Source organism: Vombatus ursinus, unplaced genomic scaffold, assembly GCF_900497805.2.
Source record: "Vombatus ursinus unplaced genomic scaffold, bare-nosed wombat genome assembly UNPS02014768.1, whole genome shotgun sequence".
Taxonomy (NCBI): Eukaryota; Metazoa; Chordata; class Mammalia; order Diprotodontia; family Vombatidae; genus Vombatus; species Vombatus ursinus.
The window spans coordinates 34,644,426-34,666,504 of NW_020954546.1; the positions used below are offsets into that span (position 1 = coordinate 34,644,426).

General features: G+C 46.5%; 3 protein-coding genes across 3 annotated transcripts; 1 reads left to right on the plus strand and 2 right to left on the minus strand.

Annotated features, from left to right (window-relative positions):
* Positions 1-319: 319 nt before the first annotated feature.
* Positions 320-2,809, minus strand: LOC114042745 (ornithine decarboxylase antizyme 3-like). Its single transcript, XM_027861436.1, is given in 6 exon segments — positions 320-462; positions 712-797; positions 1,261-1,436; positions 2,199-2,273; positions 2,275-2,335; positions 2,643-2,809. Coding segments are annotated over 6 exon segments (570 nt in total). The 5' UTR covers positions 2,672-2,809.
* A 1,420-nt stretch (positions 2,810-4,229) lies between these two features.
* On the plus strand, positions 4,230-11,594 carry LOC114042761 (39S ribosomal protein L9, mitochondrial-like). The gene is made up of 7 exons (XM_027861466.1): positions 4,230-4,350; positions 4,572-4,728; positions 8,235-8,359; positions 8,593-8,643; positions 9,660-9,761; positions 10,857-10,940; positions 11,059-11,594. The coding sequence occupies exons 1-7, from the start codon at positions 4,240-4,242 to the stop codon at positions 11,161-11,163; spliced, it is 735 nt and encodes a 244-aa protein (XP_027717267.1). The 5' UTR covers positions 4,230-4,239; the 3' UTR covers positions 11,164-11,594.
* Positions 11,595-15,800: 4,206 nt separating this feature from the next.
* On the minus strand, positions 15,801-20,998 carry LOC114042762 (RIIa domain-containing protein 1-like). The gene is made up of 5 exons (XM_027861467.1): positions 20,915-20,998; positions 20,351-20,427; positions 17,876-17,922; positions 16,715-16,815; positions 15,801-15,895 (listed from the first exon to the last, which is right to left on the minus strand). Exons 1-4 carry the CDS (start codon positions 20,996-20,998, stop codon positions 16,748-16,750), a joined length of 276 nt encoding a protein of 91 aa, XP_027717268.1. The 3' UTR covers positions 15,801-15,895; positions 16,715-16,747.
* Positions 20,999-22,079: the final 1,081 nt, after the last annotated feature.

Consider the following 22,079-nt stretch of genomic DNA (forward strand, 5'->3'; position numbering starts at 1 on the left):
ATAGTAAAACTAAGTCAATATGTGGCCTGCAGGGATCCTTCTGTATAAATTAGTGGCTCAGTCTCTATTTGAGTTTGGCACCACTGCCCTAGACCAGCTTGCCTCAAGATTAAATATATACAGTGCAGTACTGTCATTCCATTATTCTCTAAGACAGAAGCCAAGAATTGATGATTCTACTACCCTTTATTCCTGGGCTGGGAGGAGGCGACCTAAATCACATCCTAAAAACCTAGGACTCTGGATCCCATTGTGCCTGGGGCCTGAGCCATATTGTTAAAGCTCCAGCCCTCTCACTTGAGTGGGAACGTGGCTGAACTCAGGAAGGCTTACTACAGAAGTGGCAACAATCTCTCTCGAGGGGGTATACCATAAAGATGACGTTGTCCCAGGGTGGGAGGGCAGGGTGGTCTGGTCTAACCACCTCAAAGCCCATGTAGCTGAAGGCCCGAAGCAAGGCACCTATGAGGGAGAAAAAAGTAAGTTACCAGAAAGGCCTTTTCAAGATCACCAAGTCCTTCTCCCTCCACCTCTCCATACCCTTACTTTGTCTGCCAGCTCCCGTTAAGCATGGATAGAAAGCTCCCCGTAAGGATTATTCCCCAAGCCTATGTTCTCAGCAGTGCCAAGGAAAAGGGATAATCATGAGAGCCTCCATCCACACTAAGGCCAGGGCAGAAAGTGGACAGGGTAGTTTCCCAACCCCAGTACCTCGGTCATTCCTAGCATTGTGGAAGTTCACAAAGACAGAGTCCACATCTGTTTTCTCCTCCACGTACTCCAGTGTTGCTGTCAAACTGTGAGCCAGAGAAAGAAAAGCTACTGGGCATAACTCAGTAATGATAGAGGGGACAGACAAATCATGAAATTCAGTCACTGATCCTTCCTCTTGACCTAGACCTAAGGAACAAATTTCCTAAGTCAGTGTTGTAAATAATCCTTTGAGGTCTGCAGTTATTATTAGGCTTATCCAGAGTAAAAAGCCAAGGACTCTTCCTCCCATAGGAAGAATATTATTCTAACATACTAGTGACCATAATTTCTAGAACCCTAAGGGTCCCGTGTTTTTGTGGACCTTTTAAAAGCTCATCTCCATGAAGACCTAGTCTCCTATACGTATTATATCTTCGTGTTCATTTAATCCCTACGTGTACTTTGGTCTTTCACATCTAGAGCATCATTGTTTCTGGGACAACTGATATTCGCTGGCTTTCCCATTACAGTAATCCAATTTGGGATAATGAAGGGTTCTACTCTCACCTCTCCCGATTGCCTTGGTCTAGTGCCCTGTAGGGGATGTCCAGGAAGAGTCGGTGGTCACAGAGGAGGCCGTGCCAGTGGGCAGAAGCCTGAGGGGTGAGACGGAAGTGGAAATCTAACTGTACTGGGTCCTGGTGCAGCAGGGAGTCATTAGCTAGCACCGTCAGGTTCCCAGACTGTAAAGAAAAAAGAAAATGCCAAAGTTAGAAAAGGTTTTTTATTTACTGGATACTGCTACTATCCAAACTTGCCCCCCCTACCCCCCCCCCAAAAAACAGTCTTAGTTTGGGAGGTGCGGTGAGATTATCTCATTATTGGAGCTTCCATAGTATCCCTTAATTCTGGAGCCTAACAACACTCAAAAATCATTATCTAGATGGCATATTGTCTAACCTCAATTAATTTTTACCATTTTCCCTCTTTCCTTAGAGGAGAATGAATATACTTATCATCCTTCTCTGTAAAGTATAGGAACTTAAAGACGATTTCTTCTTTTGTTTTACCATCATTTCAACAGCAAAAATCTTTCCCAAGGCAGCAGTATTGTCCTGTTTTCAAGGCAATTATGCCAGATTCCTGCCCACTGCCTACTCTGCTAATTCTTTCACCATTTAGGTTTGTTCTTTCCCTTCCCGCTTGTGTGTAAGAAAACCAAAATTGGGCATGTCATACTAAGGATATACTAGAGTGGGAAAAGAACACAGAAAGGCAGAACACCTGGTTTCTAGTTCTAACTTTGTCACATTGGGTAATTATGCTCCTCGTGGACCTGCTTTTTCAATTGTAAAATAAGCTGCAACTAAATCTCTAAATTCCCTTACAACTCTAAAATTATCACTGTTTCTCCTTCAACTGGCTATTTGCCTAGGATGTCACTATGGAGAGCAAGACCTGGGCTGGAGGTGGAGGTGCAGGGTCCCACCCTAGAATCCACTTACCGAGTACAGCTCTTTGAGCTGCTCGTGGTCTCCCTGCTCAGTGCTTCTGCCCACCTGGAGGCCTGCTAGGGACTCAGGAGCACTGGAGGCAGCACCGAGGTCGGAGTGTCAGGCTATCCCTCTCAGTTACGATGAGGCTGGTTAAGAAGCAGGGGCCTAAATTAGGAGCTCGTCTGTGTATGGTGGGGAGGGATGTGGAGCACTGGACCCCCTTATACCATCTCCTTTCCCCAAGTCATCATATCAGTCCCCCTCTGCTGTCCTCTAATCCAATATCTTTATTACTGAGAGCTCACCAGAGAAGAGGCATCCCAAACTGCCACCCTATTTCAGTATTTTCCCACCCCTTGCCAGTTGGTAAGTTATTTTGAAATTTGAAATGCAGATGAAGGAATAGTTTAAAGGAGCAACTGTAGCTAGGGAAGAGTTTAAAAGAACTATTACCTTCTGTAACAAGGGTTACAAGGCATCATCTTCTCCCGAACCGTGAACCGGTACTTGTAACAGTAATTAAAGTAGGCAAAAGGAGAGCAGAGTGGGTACAGACGGTTCCGTTTTTTCCCTTTCTTGGTATACGAAAGGGAATATATAGGAAAGCACAACCTTTGACAAGGCAGTTTCTTAATTCGGTGCCACCCAGCAACAAAGTGAGATGAGGAGAGAGGAGCTGGGGACTTATGCTACCTACTACCATTGTGACCCGCTAGGCTAGGCCAGAGACAGTCCCACTGTGACATGGACAGAAACCCTGGCCCTAACCCATCTCAGGATCACATTGTTGCTCTGCATCTACTTCACCCACCAGCTCAAAGGTACCATTTATCTCAGAGACAACACACAGGCTTTCCAATGTTACTCTTTGAAAGTCATTCCATCCTCCCTCAAAGAGTAGTCCCTCTCCCCATTCAAGTAGTGGTGCTTTGAGGAGAGAAAGGTTGAAATGTATTCTCTGTTGCAAAGCTGTAATCCAAGGGAAGAAGTGTTCTGGATGTGTCTTTTCTCAACTGATGAAGCTACCAGTTTCCTCTTATTTGGCCCATAACCTAGCATTTGTTTATCTCCTTATTTAATTCATTTTTGCTGTAGCATTTTAACTTGGCAGAATAGGAGCTCCTTCAGATTTCATCCTGCCCTTCAATAACTGGGCAGATTTGCAGGCGGATGTATCTACAGATTAAGGGTTCTCTTTCCCCAAGGTCAATGTTCATTCAATTTAACACGAATTAGGCGCTTACTATGTGCAGAATAGATAAGAGCTTGAAAAATACTATCTAAATCCACTTGGTTTTTTAACTATGAGGATAGGTCATCTTTTTTGTGGGTTTTATTTGAGAAACCTTATACTGTTCCAGGGCTTGATGTAATCAGCACAACGTTGGAAGTCACCTAGCCATTTACAGGGAACCTCTCTTCCATTCGGAGCTTCGTGGAGCATCCATCTGTCTCGGTTTTATTCTTCCCCTGAGACAGTCTGAGGGTGGTCTAGCCCTCTGATTATAAATGGTCTCTGAGGATGGTCTGTCTCTGCCCCTCTCTCTTTCATGATTCTGGCTAACGCACAGGAGGCCCCTTCCTCGCTGGGGAGAATCTCTGAGCCGACAGCCGGAGTCCAGCTCTCCTGCCTCCTTGGTCTGAGCTTTGTCTGGGTTTGGTTTGATTGGTTTTTGCAAAGTCAGGCTGCTTTTCTTAATTTTACTAAGACTGTGGCCCCCAAACTCCCCAAAACAAACTGTGGGGAGGGTTGCCATCATACGGATGATTGTTTCAAATCTGCGCGTGCCTTTGCCAGGAAACATCTGACTGCCTAAGCATTTCTCCTCTGGGCCTCGGTTCCCTAGCTCTTACAGAGATTAGGCTCCGCGCTTCCCAAGGACCCTTCCAGCCAGAAACCCTAGGAAGGCTAGGAAGACTGCCTGTCCTCTCACGCGCAGGCGCAGTACGTTCTGCCTCAGGCGCGACTCGGTAGAGCCCTTCTGGCCCGCGCTGGGGTCCTTCCTCCCTGCCCGTCGCTGGCGCCCTTCTCTCCTTGGTCTCCGAGGCTATGGCAGTGCGGCTGGGCCCGGTGCTGCTGGCCGCAGCCGAGGGGCTGTTGCCCCGGCTCGGAGCCGGAAGTCCCGGCCTGGAGCGCAATTTTAGCCTCTCTCACAGCTGGGTGAGGGGTCCGAGGGCTTGCCCTGGAGGCGGCGGGGGAGGGGGAAGCGAGCAGCGGGGACGAGGGGAGGGTGGCAGCCGGGACCCCGCACCCGGGGCTTGGGGTGGGCGGGTTGACGGGTCGGGGCGCCCCCGAGAGAGAGGGCTGAGTGCGGGGATCATCCCCAGGGCCCGGCCCGCGCAGGCTGACCGAGCCCGCCTCTGTCCCCCGTGTCCGGCCAGAACACGGTGATCGTGGAGCGCTGGTGGAAGGTCCCGCTGGCAGCCGAGGGCCGGAGTCCGCGTCTGCGCCGGCGGCACCGGGTCTACCGGCTGGTGGAAGACACCCAGCACCAGCCGCAAGGGACCATGGAGCTCATCCTGACCCGGACGGTGGAGGGTAAGCGAGCCCGGCCTCGGGGTACCGGGAGGAGGGCTCCTTACCCCGTGAAGCGCCCAGAGAAACCTGTAGGACGTTGGTAGATAAAACCAGGCTCCCTTTGGGCCACAACCTCTGACCTTTCGCAAATCCTCACAAGCAGCACGTTTGAGTTTTCTGTGCTCTCTCAACCCCTGCCTATTCTCCGGCAGGTGCTACAGAGCAGAGGGGCCTGAGGAATCTGTTAGCCCAGGGATAATTAAGGAATTAACTGAATTTTTAAGGGGGGGAGGGGAGTTCATTCCTGAGGTCTTTTAGGGCCCGGGGTGAAATGACTAGTTAGTTTAGTGGAGGTAGATTGAAAAGAGCAATATTCTCCGCTTCCCTGGCATTGTTCTATACGCTTAATTGCAAAAAGGTTATCCCCTTTCTTTAAAAAGAGCGAGTGTTGGGGCAGCCAGGGAGCGCAGTGGTTAGAGCACTGGCCCTGGAGTCCAGAGGACCTGAGTTCAAATGTGCCCTCAGACACATAATACTAGTTGTGTGACTTTGGGCAAGTCACTTAATCCCAATTGCCTCACAAAAAAAGAAAAAAAATGGGTATATCCAATATCTATTGTTTACCTGAGCGGGAAAGTGGGCTCTGGGACAAGTATCCTACAAAACCCCCATTAGGAGAGATCCTATGGGTAAGGCATTGAAATTTTTACTATCCTTACCCAAGATTTTCTTCCAATTTAATAACTCTATTCAGTGTTTATACATTTATGATTTTCAGACTTCACTCTGAATCACCTCCATAGGTTTTCCTTTTATGCTGCTGGCCAGATAAGTTTTTTAAAATAGCACAATATGAAATGTCCATGAGAAAGTAAAATTGCCTGAGGTGAGGAAGCAGAGATTTTTCTGCCATGGCCATACCTTAACAATCCCAAAATATCATTGTTCCTTTATAGCTCTTTTCTATATGATAACCCTTCAAATGCTTGAAGACATGGTGTTCGATCCTAAGTCTTCTCCAGTTTAAACATCCCAAGTTCCTTTAACTGATCCTTGTATGGCATGACCTTCAATCCCTTTATCACCCAATCCCCAATCTCTGTTCTCACCCTCTCCAGTTTATCAATGTCCTTCCTAAAACAGTGTACTCAGATTTCAAAACTTTTTTTTTTTTTAAGTGAGGCATTTGGGGTTAAGCGACTTGCCCAGAGTCACACAGCTAGTGAGTGTTATGTGTGAACACATTTTTTCTAAACACGGTTTGACCAGCTGGACTATCACCTCCTATGTTCTGACTTCCCTTAATGGAACCAAAAATCACATTTTTTTTTTAAGCTATCATATTGTTGAGGTTGCAGTCCATGAAAACCTTCGGATACTTTTTTTTCTTTCTTTTTGATGAGACAGTCAAGGCTAAGTGACTTGCCCAGTGTCACACAACTACTAAGTGTCAAGTGTCTGAGGCCAGATTTGAACTCTGGTCCTCCTCACACCAAGGCCAGCACTGTATCCGCTGAACTACCTAGCTCAGATACCTTTCAGTCAGACTGTCTTTTGGATATCTTAAATTGGATGGCCCTTAAACATCTCAAACTCAACATATCCAAAACAGAACTCATTCTTTTTCACAAACCCTTTCCTACTTGTGAACTTTCCTGTTACTGTCAAAAGCACCACCATTCTTCTAGTCACTCAGTCTTTCTCAAAACCTCAGTGTTATCCTGAACTCCTCACACCCCATATATCTAATATGTTGCCTAACCTTGGGCTTTTTTACCTTCACGTCATATGCATCCTCTTTACTCCTGCTTTACTTTACATTTACTAGCCATCACCATAGTTCAGGTGCTCATCACCTCCCACTTGCCTCTTCCTACCTTTGTACTCTTACCCTTTACTACCTTCCATGCAGGCCAGATACACTTAGTTGCTTTTTTTCCACACATAATCCTCCATCTCCTCTCTCTGCCTTTGCACTAGACATCCCTTTCTTGTGGGGAAGAATTCCTTCCCTTCTTACCTCAGGTCAGATGTCAAGAGGCCTTTCCTGGTCTCCTCAGCTACTCATGACTTCCCCTCTGAGGTTACCTTTCACAGAGTCTGTAGATATCTGTATGTACCTAGTTATTTACATGCAATCTCCTCGGTTAGAATGTGAGTGCCTTGAAGGCAGGGTCTGCTTTTGCCTTTCTTTGTATCCCCAGTGCTCAGCACATAGAAGTGCTTAACAAAAGCTTGGTGATTGACTGAGTGATTAGTCCTTCATCTCAAAGCTGATTTTTTGTAACCCAAGTGTAGGATTTATATTTAATACCTATTTAATGATTTAATTTCTATTAAATTTAATTATATTTTATTTGGCTCAGTGTACTGATCTTTAAACATCAGCTTGTCCCAGCTTTGTGTCTTCTCAAAATTTCCTAAGTAGATGGCAGGCGGTTATATATTTATTTTGTCTGTGTATTTGTAGGTGTCTCCTTCAATAGAATATAAGCTCCTTGAGGGCAAGGACTGTTTGATTGTTGTCTTTCTATCCCCAGGGTCTGTACTAGGTAGGTAACGTTTGAAGTTCTTTCTATACTTGAATTTCTGTGATTCTTCCTTTTATTTTCTCTGAACAAGTTAACTGGACATTTTTTAGCTTCATGGGCTCATACTTTTAGAGTTAAGAGACCTCAGAGGTCAGTTTCCTCAGCTGTAAAATGGAGTTAATAATGTACTTCTGTTTCACAAGGCTGTTGAGAAGAAAGAACTTGGAAAACTCTCTTCCTGGGCTTTTACTCCTCCAAAGATAGTCACTTTCTCTTTCCCTTTTTGTAGCACCTTACTTGGATTCTCTTTTGTACTTTCCTCACTGCCTTGAGTCATAAGTATATGTGTATCTACGTTTCCTTCCTACTAGATTGGAAGGTCCTTGAGAACAAGTTCTGTCGTACTTTTGTATTCCTGTGTGTACCTAGCATGGTAACTTGTAATAGATGTTTGTAGCACTGAATTAAATTTAGTATAAAAAGTGAGAGCATAGTATTAGTATAATCATGATGTGTAAACAGGACTGTGAATTCTCTCATTTTATTTTATAATAATACTTTATAGTGTTCTATATCTACTTTGACAAAAATCATACTGTTTGGTCATCATAACAACCCTGTGGAACAGTGTATCTAATTATTATCCTCATTTTACAAATGAGGAAACTAATGCTCTCAGAGAGATTAAATGACTTGCCCAAGGTCACACATCTTAGAAGTAGCAAAGCCAGGGCTCATTCTCATGTTTTCCTGATTCTGAATCCCAATAATCTTGCTATAATACAAATATTTGAATTTTTCAATAGGGAGAAACCTGTATAGAGAACATCATATTTCAAAGTAGTCATAAAAGAAACCAAAGGATGTCCTTAGTTGACATATGCCTATACTGTCTTCTGAGTAAGCTTCAAATGAAAGAATCTCTTCAGTTGGCTCTCTTCCCCTTCTTGGGTTATCTGACATAATATTTAACCTTTATGTTGCTCCCTTTGGCAGACCTCGGAATCCGAGGCGACACTGTCACAGTGAAGAAATCACTGGGCCGGAATAAACTGCTTCCTCAGGGTCTTGCTGTTTACCCATCACCAGAGAACAGGAAGATGTTTGAGGCTGAGAACCAGGTGAGCCACGACCAGGGAGATGAAGAGGCAAAGGAAACAGCGGTTAGAACCCTTAGGCTCTTCCTGGAAGGAAAACATGTTATCTAGTTCAATTTTGAGGTTTAATTTGAAAATGTAGAGTGACAGAAAGGAATGGGATCCAGAAGCCCAAACCTATTGCCTCTTCAAGCAAGAGGGAAATATTATTTACACTGGATTCTTTTTTTCTCCCCTTGGCTCTTTATCGCATCTAGTTGCGGCAGGAGGGGAAGCTAGAGAAGCTCCAGACCAAGACTGGTGTGATGGTGAGTGGGGATCCTTCAGTCAGAATTTGAATGCCTTCTGCAGAAGTCCCAGTCTTTTTTTAACCGGAAGCAGCTTTTGGTTTTTTTCTTCAGTCCCCCAAAGTCCTGGTGATCACAAACTAGCAGTAGTATGAAGGTATTGGGGTGGGGGGGAATGGGGTAGAAATGGAGAGGAAACAGCATCTAGTTTGTAGATCTACTATTGAGGAATCCTTGACTTAATAGAGTGCTAGGTCCTTTGGAGAGATGTGAGGAAACATTAGTCACGGCTATTGTCCTCAAGGAGCTTATTTTATCTAGTTTATAATTATTATAACAACTAGCATCTATATGGTGCTTATTTTGTGCAAGGCACCACGCTAAGTGCTTTACAGTTATCTTTACATTTATTTTATTTGATCTTCACAACAACCCTGGGAGGTATAAAACCTCCCAAGGGAGTTCTGAGAAATAAGTAGATGATAGGGCCAGATTGTAAAGTACCTTGAATTCCAAGCAGAAGGATTTTGAACTTTATCCAGGAAGGATGTATACCTAGGTAGGGATGGCTTTCCTAAGCCATCCTTCCATAATATCAGGAAATATCCACCTGTGGCAACCAGATACCTTCCAGGCGCCTGCTCTGGAATCAGTGGAGCAAAAACATACTTACCCTTGATCTTGCTTCCTTTATAGTGACTTAGTTTGGAGTCTTAAGTGTATAAGGGTATCAGAGAGAACGCCACATCATTTTCCCTCTGTTTGCCAACTACATCGTGGGTGTTTCTAGCACGTTTTGCTTTCCATTCACTGTCTTTCCTGCAGACCTGCTTAAGAAGCACCGGAGTCAGTAGATGTGATAAGGCTTGATTCTTTTAGGATCCTAAGTTTAAGACAGCCAGTTGGTACATCGGCCTCTTGGCTGAAATGCATAACTTGTCCATCCTCCCTAAGTTATTTAACCCAGCACTCCCTGCTGCAATGTGTACAACCCTTCCAAATCTGTTCCTAACCTACCCACTCCCACTGCTTCTCAGACAGTGAAATTCTTGAAGAGCTGCCACCTGGAAGTGGGAATGAAGAATAATGTCAAGTGGGAGCTAAACCCTGAAATTGTCTGCCGCCACTTCTTCAAAAATGTGAGTGTCTCATCCCTTGATGACCACGTCTGTTAGGCAGACTTCATAGCAGATCTCTGTGTTAGGAGAGGTGGGGAAGGGGGTAATATAAATATAAGGCATCCCTTAGGTTACAGGCCTCAGAATGCCATCATTCAGGTTTGGGGGTACATAGGGCAGAACTGATTTTGCAGTGATACACTGATCAGGTTTGTTGTTGATGTGGAGTGGAAAAGCAAATGGGCTTTGAAGTCAAGCACCTTGGTTTGGGTCCCTGATCTGTTCTTTACTGGCTGTGTGACCTTTGGGCAAATCGCACCTTAGGACTCCAGCTTCCTCCGCTGTCAAGTGAGAATAATAACACTGGACCTGTTTGCATCATAGGACCATTTTGAGGATGAACGATAATGTGTATGAAAGTGTTTTAAAAGCTGTGAAGATTATTAGAAGGAAACAAGCAGGCAATTGCAAGTGATATACCATAGTAGACCATTACACAATTGCCTGAAAGAAGTAGAGGTGGAAGATTCTCCCCTCCCCTCCCCAACTTACTTTTGGCTGATTATTTAAACAGCATTTGATTTGGTTACGCCAAATGCTATGTGAAAGGCTCCCTTCCACAATCTGTAAGCACTGAAAAAAATAGCATTAGTTATGCCTACCATCACTTTATAACAAGCTAGATTTGGGGGAGAGTTTGGTTTTTATTTCGATCACTATAGTAAATGTGTGTTGCTATTGTGATTTGTTATGTATTACAGTGGAGAGTGATGGATTGGGAGTCAGAGTCCTGGAATCAAACCCTGGCTCTGCCTTTTAATCTCTGGCTGGGCTCCAGCAACCATTTACCGCGTGTGGGCCTGTTTCCTTCTCTGTGAAATGAAGGTGTTGACTCAGTGCTCTTTAAAAGCCTTTCCACCTAAATTTATGATCCCGAGATTGGGTTGGTACGTCTTTGCTTCTGTTTCTGTTTTTTTTTTCCCCTTGGGAAACTGAAACTATAACAAAACTAGCTTTGGTCAAATCTTTGCACAGGAGTGGGCAAGACTGAAAAATTTTGGAAGTAGTTTGGTGAGGCTTTTCTTTAATGGCAGATTTTTGAATATTGTCTTGCAGCTTGGCGTGGTAGTATCCCCACATGCCCTAAAGCTACCTGAAGAGCCAATCACAAGGTGGGGCGAGTACTGGTGTGAGGTGACGGTGAGTTTCCCCCTTGCATGAATCCTTTTTCTTGTTCTAATTGAGAAGGTAAATGCTAAATGGTGTCTTGGGATGGTGTCGTTTCCAATCCCTGGATGTCCTGTCTGTCTGTCTGCAGGTGAATGGGCTTGACACAGTGAGGGTCCCCATGTCTGTGGTGAATTTTGAGAAGCCCAAGACCAAGAGATACAAGCATTGGTTAGCGCAGCAAGCTGCCAAGTAAATGGACCCTACCAGTAAAGACTTCTCTTTCCACCTGTGGCAACCAGATACTTTCCAGGTGCCTACTCTGGAATCAGTGGGGCAAAGATAGATCTACCCTTGATCCTGCTTCCCTTACTGTGACTTAGTTTGGAGTCTAAGTGTATAAAGGCATCAGAGAGAACACATCACTTTCCCTGTGTTTGCCAACTACGTCGTGGATGTTTCTAGCCCTTTTTGCTTTCCATCCACTGTCCTTGCTGCAGACCTGCTTAGGAAGCATTGGAGTCAGGAGATGTGATAAGGATTGGAATTTACCACGGGGCATCTTCCAAACTGAGAGTCAGGCTGAGCCCCTCTGAGTGAGGAGAAATGGAAGTCCTAACTAGGATCTCTCCATTCTGTGTGCCCACCACCTGCATCATGATCATCAATAAAGATATTTGTGCTCTATGGAGGTGTCATTACTTGGGAACAGAACCTAAGAACGAGAAATATTTGAGCCAGGTTCTTGAGGTGCTAAGCTTTGACCCTAGATAGTAAATGAGAAAACAAATGAGACTCCCATATATTACAGCTCTTTATGGACAAGTTGTTCTTTGCCAGCCTCTCAGTTTCATTTTCTGGTGATGGAAATGAAACAGGTTTTAAAAAAAAGCCTACAGGTAAGCTTAGCGTCACTCAAAAGACACTGACTATTTACTTGCGTTCATAATTCCTCGTGTGCGGCATCTGTCTGAAGTCCCAAGTTTTATTGTAGTGGTTGCTAGACTAAAAAGAACAAAGGATTAGAAAGAAAGGGCTGCCTTTGCTTCTCCATGAGGCTTAAAATGTGTAGGGGCTGGTGGCTGGGAGACTCTGGAATAGGGGCCAAAAGACTCATTAACTTGCTTTTCATGGGAGTTGAGGGGAGGAGATGGTCCTGCATGAGCTCAGAGCCATTAGCAAGAGAAAGGCTATCCATTAAGTCAAGGTTGACTGCTGGATTATGCCAAGGTCATTTTTAAGTGCATTGTGAGGTAGCTTGTTGTAAAAAGGAAGAAATCATTTAATTCTGCTCTTTCATTATCTGATGCAGGAAAGTGAGGTCAGGAAGGATTTTTAACTGGGCTTTGGTCCCCAACTAGAGGATCGCCTCTACCATAGAACATTTTTCCCCATGTGTTCTCTCTTCCAGGAAGGTTTATTTCCTTAAGCAGGTCTGTTGATTATTTTCAACTCTGTTCTCCCCCCTCACATCCCATATCTACTTATTGACAGGTCTTGTTGGGTCTCTTCTATCTGTCCCCTCCTCACAGAGCTACCACCCTAGATCATGCTTGCACCTGGGCTACTACAGTAACTTCCTGAATGTCATCCTGCTTCCAGTCTCCCATCTTCCACACAGCTGCCAAAAGCACCGGCCTGACCATATCACTTCTTAAGAAGGTCCAATAGTCTGTTTACTGTCAGAAATCAGGACGACCTGGGTTCAAGTTCTGCCCTTGACATGTTGTCTATAATTCAGCACTTAAACCCATATGGGGTCAAGACCCACAATTTAAGAAGTGCTGAAAAGGTCACAAGTGGAAAAAGTTCAAGAAGCCCTGGTCTATATTACCATGGACAAGTTCTTTGACTTCTAAATGCTCTAAGTATCTCTCTTGAGACCGTAAATAGTAGAGAAGGTATCACCTATACAGGTAGTTTCCTCACTTGTGTGCTCCCCTCTCTGGCTTCAGCTGCTCTTCCCAGGCTCACTTCCTGTCATTCCCTAGCTCTGCTCTGTCTCTGGACACTCTCCTCATCTCTTCCCCTTGAAGCCCCCTGCCCCTCTCTTCAAGGCTCCTGTGCTGCCCCCTATAGGACATTCCTCTTATCCCCCAGTGCCCTCCTCTCTAAAATTACTGTGTACCTATTCTGTAGTGGAACTCTGTTGGTTGTTGTCCTGTATTGGAACTGTTGCTGTATGTGTTGTTTCCTCCCAATAGAATGTAAAGTCCTTCCATTTTCTGTATGTATCTGAAGTGCCTAGCACAGATACTGGCACAGGAAGTGCTAAATAAATGAAAGGTGAAAAGTAGGGACTTGATATTGGTCCAGTGCAGCCAGATGTACTGGCTCTTCCTTAGCTCAGCATACTCGGCAGCCCTTGGAAGTGCCAGGAGCTTAGGAAACTTGAGGCACTGAACAGACAGTATATTCAATTCTTACTGGGTGTGAGGCAACATGCTAGTCATCAGCAATAGAATTCATGACCAAGACCCTGCTCTCAGAAAGAGGTGGGGCTAAAGACAGCAGATTCTTTTAAGACAGGCAAAGGAAGATGAAGAGCCCACAAGTAGTTGGTGAGGTGCAGCTTCAGTTTATTCCTCTGTAAAACGAAAGCTTTTCTTGACCTCTGAGGCCCTTTCTATCGCTACATCTGCCATGCAGTGACATACTTGTTTTAGGAATTGTGGAAGGGGAATTACCCTGATTCCAGAGTTGGTTCCAGGGGCAGAACTAGAAACAAGGAGTTGGAATTTCAGAGGCTTGATCTCTGTCAGGGAAAACCTAGCAATGAGAACTGTCTGAAAGTGGGACAGGCCATATTGGCAAGTACCAAAGGTCTCTGAGCAAAAGCTGGGGGACCATTCGTCAGGGATAGATGGGTCTCAGTGACTGGCCAACTCCTGTCTGCTCTGAGTTTCTGTCATATGAAGCACTTCAGTCTTCTCAGGACCAATAGAAAAGAATCACTCTCACAGTTAATTGTTCTTGAGATAGTGCAGTCCTGCCTGGAGACAGGCAGCTGGATCAGAAGGCATCAGTCCAAAGAAGGATGTTGAGTCACCACTCCTAGCTCAGCTCCCCTCTTTGTCCTGGTCCTTCTGCTTAGCTACATACAGACCCAGACCAGGCAGCAGGGGCTCCCCCTCCTCGGTCTTTACTGGGTATTCTCAGCTCTTAGCCTTTGCACCTTTACGTTCACAACATGGAAGGTCAGGAAGTCTTTGCCGATGTGGGAGAGGAAGGAGCAGAAAAGAGAAGCTTTAAATTAAAGTCCAGCCCATATTTTTATAAGGCCTGTATACAGACACAGACACACACACACACACACAGACACACACACACACACGCCTTTAAATAGAAAAATAACCTTGTCTCCACTGGTAGTCCCCGTATCTGAAGTTTCCCTCTCATGGTATGAGCTCTCATCACATACTATTTTATACACGTATGTACCTAGGTGTTCATATAGATTCACTGATTTTGAGCTCATCTTTTCCAAGCTCTTCAAGCTACAGATGAACAAACTGAGACCCAGAGGAGTTGAATTATTACCCAGGGAAGAACAGAGCCTCAGTTTGAGCCCCCAGTTCTCTGATTACAAGGCCAGCATGAAAACTTCCACCATACCATGCTGCCTCATCCTTATCATTGCTGTACTTATACTGAAAAATGCTCTTGTGTCTGTGCCTCCCACACTCTAAATTTAAGGGTAGAAACCAAGTCTTCATTCTGCAAAGTTCCCATGATCCCCACTCTAGTGCTCTCTACATGACAGGTGAGAGGCACTGGTGTGTTGTTTGAAGATAGGGGCTTTGTCTCGCTTCTTAAGACAAGATGCCATGGCCATCAGTAGTTCTGGCTGAGACATGATTAAAATGCTTTCCACCCCGAGCCTAGAGGTTCATGATTCAGTTTTGGGTAGTTCTCAGAGTGCCCCACTTTGCTTCCTTCCATGATGATACAGGAGAAGGATTGAGAAATAAGAGAGGCAGCTTGGTATGTAACAGTGGGGAAAGCCCTTCACTTCTGAGTCAGCCCTGGGGTGGGGCCCAGCCCTGCCGCCTCCAAATTGCTGTTCAGCCGTGGACAAGTCTCATCACCTTTTTGGGCTTCAGGCCCCTCACGTTTAAAGTGTTGGGGTTGGACCAGGTGACCTTGAAGGGCCTCTTGCAGCCTTAAATCTGGGATCCTGTTATTTCTAAGGTCCCTTCCAGCTCTAAAATTCTTTGACTGACCACAACTCCTACTCTGGACTCTGTCGCTATAGTGATGCTAATGAAAGATAATCAGGGTACAAGGCTGTACGTGTGACAGAGCTACTGAACGGGATAAATTTTAGAGGCTGGAGCAAGACAAACAAGCAAGACTTCTTGGTCAGCAAAGATCCCAAAAGTTTATCTGCCCTGTCCCTTCAGTCTTAGCAGGGCTAAACTTGACGACTTTGGTAAAGATAATCAAGGACAGAATACCTGGCCCTCCTTAACTGCCTGCTGTCAACACTATGGAAGTGCTTCTAGCCTCACTGCTTTGCCCTCCCCGCCATTCTTGCCTTTTTGGAGATAAAAAAGCTGATCATCACCCCCCACTGTTACAAGGTTCTCAGTCAGCTAATAGTGAAGAATAAAAAGCAGCTGATACTAGTGTGGACTTGACTTGCCTTTGCTCCATGTCCCCGTAAGAAATCCCCACCTATTTTTGCACCCACAAAACCAATATCCAGTGTGTTACATTCAGCCAGGCGCTGGGCTCAATGTGCAGAAGCTACACAGGTCTCCAGAATCTGGGAGTCATTTGAGAGTCTGCAGTGAGATAGAATAACCTGCTACTGATCTTGTCAGGAAAAGGAACAAAACGGGGGTTCAGGAGGAAGATGATGGTGATGAAATACAGTAGGGAAAACAAGTCTGTTTTTAATGCAGAGCTTTATAACACAAGGGGCAAAGTCTAGGGTAACTTACAAACTCATGATGATGGAGCAAATTTCTTATCTTCATAGGACCCTGTGAAACAGGAACAGGTTTAGCTACACGAGCAGTATGGAGTTTGCCCCACTCCTCCAGAAAGGTCAGTCTTAAAAGTTACTTCAGAAATCCTTTAGATTAAAAATAACACGCACCAGCCCTAACAGCGAAACTGAATTGGTGCCACTGGTGTATCTGCACTAGAAAATAATCTTGTTAGCTCCTGCCACTCCACTGTGAAGAATCCCATTCCAACACAGAAGAGAGGGGTGAATCATTAGCACTGCATGGGACAGAACCCTCTTGCACCTCCCTGTCAAGGAGGCACAGAGGGAGGTGGCAAAAAAATCTGGAATCGAGCAGGAAAAGCAAAATTCACAATACTCGATACTCACCAAAACGGTCTCTTTTCCCTACATTTATTCTTCATGCCTTCAATTGCTCTTATCTCACTAGGTTAAATACTTCTTGCTTCTCCTGACAAAAAGGTGGGGAGACCTGCAGCCTCAAGGCCACATGTGACCCTCTAGGTCCTCAAGTGCAGCCCTTTGAATCTAAACTTCACAGAACAAATCCCCTTAATAAAAGGATTTGTTCTGTAAACTCGGACTTAGTCAAAAGGCAACACCCAAGGACCTAGAAGGCCACAGGTTTGTTCCCCACTCCTGTCACGTTAAGTGACTCCACTTGCTCTCTTCCCCTCCACCACCAACCTCAATAAAATGAAATATCAGATATTTTAAATTTGGGTCTTCTGCCGAGATTCTTTCTGGCCTTGGACACAACAGTGCATATTTTCATAAAAGCAAAGAAGATTGAGTGGGTGCAGGTAACACTCCAAAAAGTAGATTCTCTCACCTGTGCTTTAGAACATCATGGTTCAGCTAATTGCTATTGCTTTTGTTTTTCAATTAGCTCTGCCTCTATCTTCTCAGGAAGTGTTGGGTCCGTGAAATACTCTGGGTTAAGAAGCAAAGGGAGGAAGTCATTTGAGTGGGGGAAAAGGATTCAGTGCAGACAGTTTATGTTACTATAAGACAGGGAGCCTAATCTCAACATTACTTATGATTTAGTCTCCGAAGACTAAGCTTCCCTTGGTTGAACTCTATTTGCTTATCTGCCTGCTGATGCCCAAGGAACATTCTGAAGATGGATTATCTGGGCTTTTCAGCTCCCTAACCCATTTCTGACCTGTACAAATAACAAGCTCTGCTTGCCAGCTCCTGAATTTCAGATTTCACACCCCCTCTGAGAATATCCTTTCATTGGGGAGAGCCAGAACTCAGCAAGACAACAAAGCAAGGTTTTTTACAGACAGCAGAGTATGGATTAGGCAGGATCTGCTTGGTAGCACAGATCTGCTTAGAAAGGACTGAAGATACCTACTACTAATTCTTCAGGCTAGAAGGGGACCAAGAGGTCATCTGGCCAACACATCCACTACCTCCTAACCAAATACTACTGCATGAAGAGCTCTGCTTCCCTTAAAGACTTCCAGAGATGGTGATGCTAGTGTCTCCCTTGGGAATGTGTAGTACTAGCATTTAAGTCCCTATTATGTGCCAGGTACCATAGATTCTAGGGGTAGAAAGATAAAAAAGAAAGTCTCTGGCCCACAAAGAGCTTACAGTCTCATGAGAGAAAACAACATGCAAGCAAAATTAAATGCAAAGTAATTTCTAGGTATAGGGTTATTTGCATCTGGGATACTGGATCAGCTCTCTGCAGGAGGTGACACCTGAACTAGGCCCTGAAGAAAGCCAGGGATATAAGAGGTAAAGGTCTATCCCAGGATGGAGTGCAGGGAGGCCCTGGTGCAGCACTTAGCAAATACCTCCCCTGGGAGGTTTTGCCTCTTCTCTCACCTGTCTGTAGTCTAAGGAAATGACTGTGAAAGAAAAGGGCCCCTACTTTGCAGGATCCCAAGTAGATCCCATATTGCAGGGATTCTGCCAATCAATCTGAACCTGCGATAGCTTTTTCCTGATATGATCAAACACCAAAAAATGATAGTCTCACCGGCAGCAAACTCTTGGATATCCACTGGCCTTTTCAAAAACATTTCTCTGGAGAATACAAAAGGGTAAGGGAAGGGGAAAAAAAAAGACTTAAAAATAAGCAATTCTTGATTTCATTAGGTATTCTCATCAGAAAGAAAAAGCAGGTTAATCCACATTGTAACTATTGAAAGTCCTTTTTATTTTCAAATGAATTATAACCTGATCAGTTCCTGACAGAAAAAAAAAAAAAAAAACATTTTTATGCTGTTCTACTCTGGGCTGTAGAGGCTCTAGAACCTTATGTCCTAAGCACCTTCTCAGAATCATGTTTTTAAAATGCATAAAATACTTAGGATTACAAAGGAAACCAATTCTTTGAAGTAAAGATATAATTTTTCCCCATCTGAGTTCATGAGCCTCCTGAAATCTATCCACAGACCTCTTGTGGCCCCTGGACCCCCAGATTAAGAATTCCTGCTTTCAAATGAAACACATGCAGGTATCTCTCACCTTTTGGAATAAGCCAGGTTGGTTTAAAATGAATCCCATTTTCTCAGTGATTAACATTATAAAACTGGGCATGGAAGAAAGTCCTCCAATAGACTAAGGTGAAATTCTCTAAAAGGAAAAGGTTACCATGGCTTCCCACCCTGTTTTATACTGGGAAATGTAGAATACAGGTGGTGCTCTATCAGCCAGGAGTTATAACGATTCATTTTTCCTTACTTTCCCAGTTTTTGGACTTCCCCTCAGGCACCAACCACATACATCTGTCTCAGGCCTTGACTAAATACACTTTGATATCTGGGAACCCCTTAACTGCACAGCCATATGGATTTTGCCCTCCTCTTTTTGTCTAAAAAAAGAGAGAGAAAACTACTATCTGATACATTGTGTACCTCAGACTAAACCTGAGGTTTTAAGCTATGTAAAATAAGTTATTCCCTGCTTTTATGTCTAAGTTTGAAATTGTCTATTGTGTTTCTATACATAGGCATGTTTTACATATGTGACAGTACATATTTGAGGTTTGTAAATGAATAACAGTAAAATAGTAGGATTCAAAAGATCCAAGTAGGAAAATCTCTGCACCAGTGTAAGACTATGGGGAGTCTGCTTGAGAGTGCCTCACAACTTAGGTCAGTCCTGGAGCTAAATACTACCAAGTTAAACCCTGCAAAGAGTGTTAAACAGCAGGCATTTGTGGTAGAGATTCTACAGATTCTCTCTCTGGCCGTCGGAAGCATCCAAAAAAATGAAGAACTAACTATGTCTCATTCTGTTGCTCCCCCGCCATAAAGACAGTAGACAAACTTACTCCCTTCCCACTGCTTCCCATCTTACCTGCCCTGAGAGCACAGAGGAAAGAGGATTAGGAAGGGGCCAAAGAGAAGGTTGTTGGAAGGACTTTAAGGACACAATCAGGAGTCATCTAGTGACAAACATGCTCCATGGCAACCACTCACACTACTTCCCCTCAGGGCCAAGGAGGCAGGGATATGAATCCTCTGTCCTTACTGTATCCCCTAATTTACAGACACACCCAATTTTCAGTGACCCAGCCTCCTCCTGGAAATTCTTCAAGCCAAGTGGGAAAAGCTCACCTGATACGCAGTTACCATGACTGCCTTTCACACTCCCCCAAATAGTCCAACCCCTTGGCAGAGCTAGATTATTAATGCTGATTTAATTCTGGTCTCCACTTGAATCCTCATTGACTTGGATTGCATGATTATTCGAACAAAGACAACCTATTTTCACTCCTTTAGATAACTTTGATGATGGGTGGTGGTGGCAGTGAATAATGCTGACAGTGAGTCCTCAAAACTCCTCTGGCCCACGACTTCAACCTTTTCTTAGATTTAAGAAATACTGTTTACAAAGTAACATGGATAGATCTGAATCTATTTCTGTCCACCCCCCTAAGGGTCCCAAATAATTAAGAAAATTACTTTAAAAGGAAAGCAAAGAGGCCCAGCAAAGAGAGCCCCTCATTTCGGTTTCAAGCATAAATGGAAAAGAGCCCTTGCCCCCAACCCATTCTCCGATTGTCCTTCGTCAACTTTCGCACTAAGACATCTCGTCTTTGGTTTCATTGGGCCCTTGTAGACGGCGTCTTAATGCGCTTTTCATCACTGGGAGGCCTGCCATCCTGCTCCTCGTCTGTGGCCGTCACAGCCGTTCATTGCCGACGCCAGGTGGAAGGGCCGGTTGGGGTGGGGGTCACTTTAAGCAATCTGAGGAATGGTCCCGTTTTCACCGAAGTCACTTGGCAGTGACCCCCAGCCATTATCACGGTGGTTATGAAGTTGCTGTTGTTTCAAGAATTTAACTTAACCTCTGCGGACCAGGCGCCCGCCTAGGGGTGGCTGCAGAACCAGGCTCGGGCCGTAGCCGGGGCTGAGCAGGGGGCTTCCGAGGCCGCGCATCCCGTCCTCCCCCCAGAGCACCGGAGCGGCTGACGCCGGGCTTAAGAGGCCTCGCGGCCGCCTACCTAAAAAAGCCGCTCAGCAACAGCTCCACCTCCTTGTGTGAGCGCAGGTACTGCTCGTCCGCGATGCGCGTGCGGATCTGGGCGGGGAGAGAGGGAGGGCGCGGCTGGGGCCCCGCCCACCCTGGGGACGGGGCGGGGGAAGGAGGAAGAGGCCCCGCCCCCAGACTGAGCCTAGGCTCCCAGCTTGGGGAGGGAGGGGACGGGATAGAGGAGGCCCCGCCCACCCCGGGGACAGAAGGAGGGAGAGGAGGCCCCGCCCCCAGGCTGAGCCTACGCTCCCTGCTTGGGGACGGAGGGGACGAGGAAGTGAAGGCCCTGTCCAACTCCTACCCCCCCGGACTGAGCCCACGTTCCCTGAGCGGTGAGAGACGGCCTGACCTGCAGTCCGGGAGCCCAACGAGGGAGCGAGGACGAGGCGGGGAAGAGGAAGCCGGGCCGAGCCCCAGCGCCGTGCATGGAGGGGGGAGGGGAAGACCGCCCCTGGACCCCTCCACACGGTGTTCATGTTACCTCCACCCACACACACACCCCACACGCCCCTCCCCAGACTGGGGCTGCACCCACCTTGAAATTCCGCAGCTGTATAAGCTGCTCTAGGCTCAGCGCCTCGTGGTCGTGACCCTTTATCCCGCCAATCCCGGAAGCCATCTTGTCGCGGTTGCCATGGCGACGCCCGCGAGTCCCCGCCCCCTCTTCGGAGAGCGTCGGGGGTGGAGCTCCGAGAGGCGGAGGTTGGGTGGAGTAACTTGAGGCGGGGTTCGTGGGTGGCCCTCGGGCCCGCGGGTGTGGAGAAGCGCGGGTGCTCGGAGGCCGGTGTCCAGCCTGGTCACCTGACCAATGAGGCCGCGGAGGCCCCGAGAGGTAAGTGGCCTCTTCTGAGTGTGGAGCTAGCGCTCCCTCCAGGCCGGCTTGTGACCGGCAGGATTCGAATCCAGGACCTCTGACTCCAGACCCAGCGTTCTCCCTATTCCCCCTCAACCCCTGGCACAGCTTCTGTGGGAGACGCCTTTGGAGTCCCCAGCTACCTGACAGTGCTGGAGCAGATGCGGTACAGGGGGAAGAGCCCCGATTTCAAAGGCAAAGGGCCTGCGTTCGAATTCCGCCGCTGACACTGGCCTCGGGCCGCCCCCTCGGGTCCCAGAGCCCTGTCTCCCAAGCGAGGGGGCTGGGCTAGAGGGGCTCCTAGGTCCACGGTGACCCCCGACCCCACCGACCCTGAGTCTGTACCAGCAGGCCGGGGTGGGGGGTGGGGGGGAATAGTTGATCAAGAGCAACAGCCTTCGTTTTACTTTTGAGAAAACTGAGGCCCTGAGAGTTTAAAGTGATTTCCCCAAAGACACGCCCCGCCCCCCGAAGGTGTCGGAGGCAGGATTCGAACCCGCGACTTCTGACTCCACCTGGAGCCTCATTTTCCCCAGCCCAGCCGTCCGTCGGTCTGGCGACCAAAACCACACGTGACCCCGCTTCAGGCCGGGGAGGGGGCGTACTCCTCCGGGTGTCTAATTAGAAGGGAAAGTGAGGCCAGGGGCTCAGACGCTTCGCCCCCCACCCCTGGCTCGGACCCTCCCGTTTTGTCTGGGCGACCCCTGACCCCGCATCTCTGTGCCGCCACCTCCTCTCTGATACTGCTAGGCCGCCGGCCCCGCATCGCCTCCCGCCCCGACTGTTGCGGTGGTGGCTGCCTGCCTCCCGGCTCCCTCTGCCCCGGGCCATCCAAAGGGATTTCCCA

What these genes read in the sequence shown, in the direction of transcription:
- LOC114042761 (XM_027861466.1), top strand. Translation starts at nt 4,240, where the DNA reads ATGGCAGTGCGGCTGGGCCCGGTGCTGCTGGCCGCAGCCGAGGGGCTG. An exon ending in TTAGCCTCTCTCACAGCTGG is followed by an intron (nt 4,351 to 4,571) that starts GTGAGGGGTCCG and finishes GTGTCCGGCCAG; the next exon opens with AACACGGTGATCGTGGAGCG. An exon ending in GCCGCCACTTCTTCAAAAAT is followed by an intron (nt 9,762 to 10,856) that starts GTGAGTGTCTCA and finishes ATTGTCTTGCAG; the next exon opens with CTTGGCGTGGTAGTATCCCC.
- LOC114042762 (XM_027861467.1), bottom strand. Translation starts at nt 20,998, where the DNA reads ATGGCTTCCGGGATTGGCGGGATAAAGGGTCACGACCACGAGGCGCTG. An exon ending in TACAGCTGCGGAATTTCAAG is followed by an intron (nt 20,428 to 20,914) that starts GTGGGTGCAGCC and finishes CTCCCCGCCCAG; the next exon opens with ATCCGCACGCGCATCGCGGA. An exon ending in TATCCAAGAGTTTGCTGCCG is followed by an intron (nt 16,816 to 17,875) that starts GTGAGACTATCA and finishes TTCTTAACCCAG; the next exon opens with AGTATTTCACGGACCCAACA.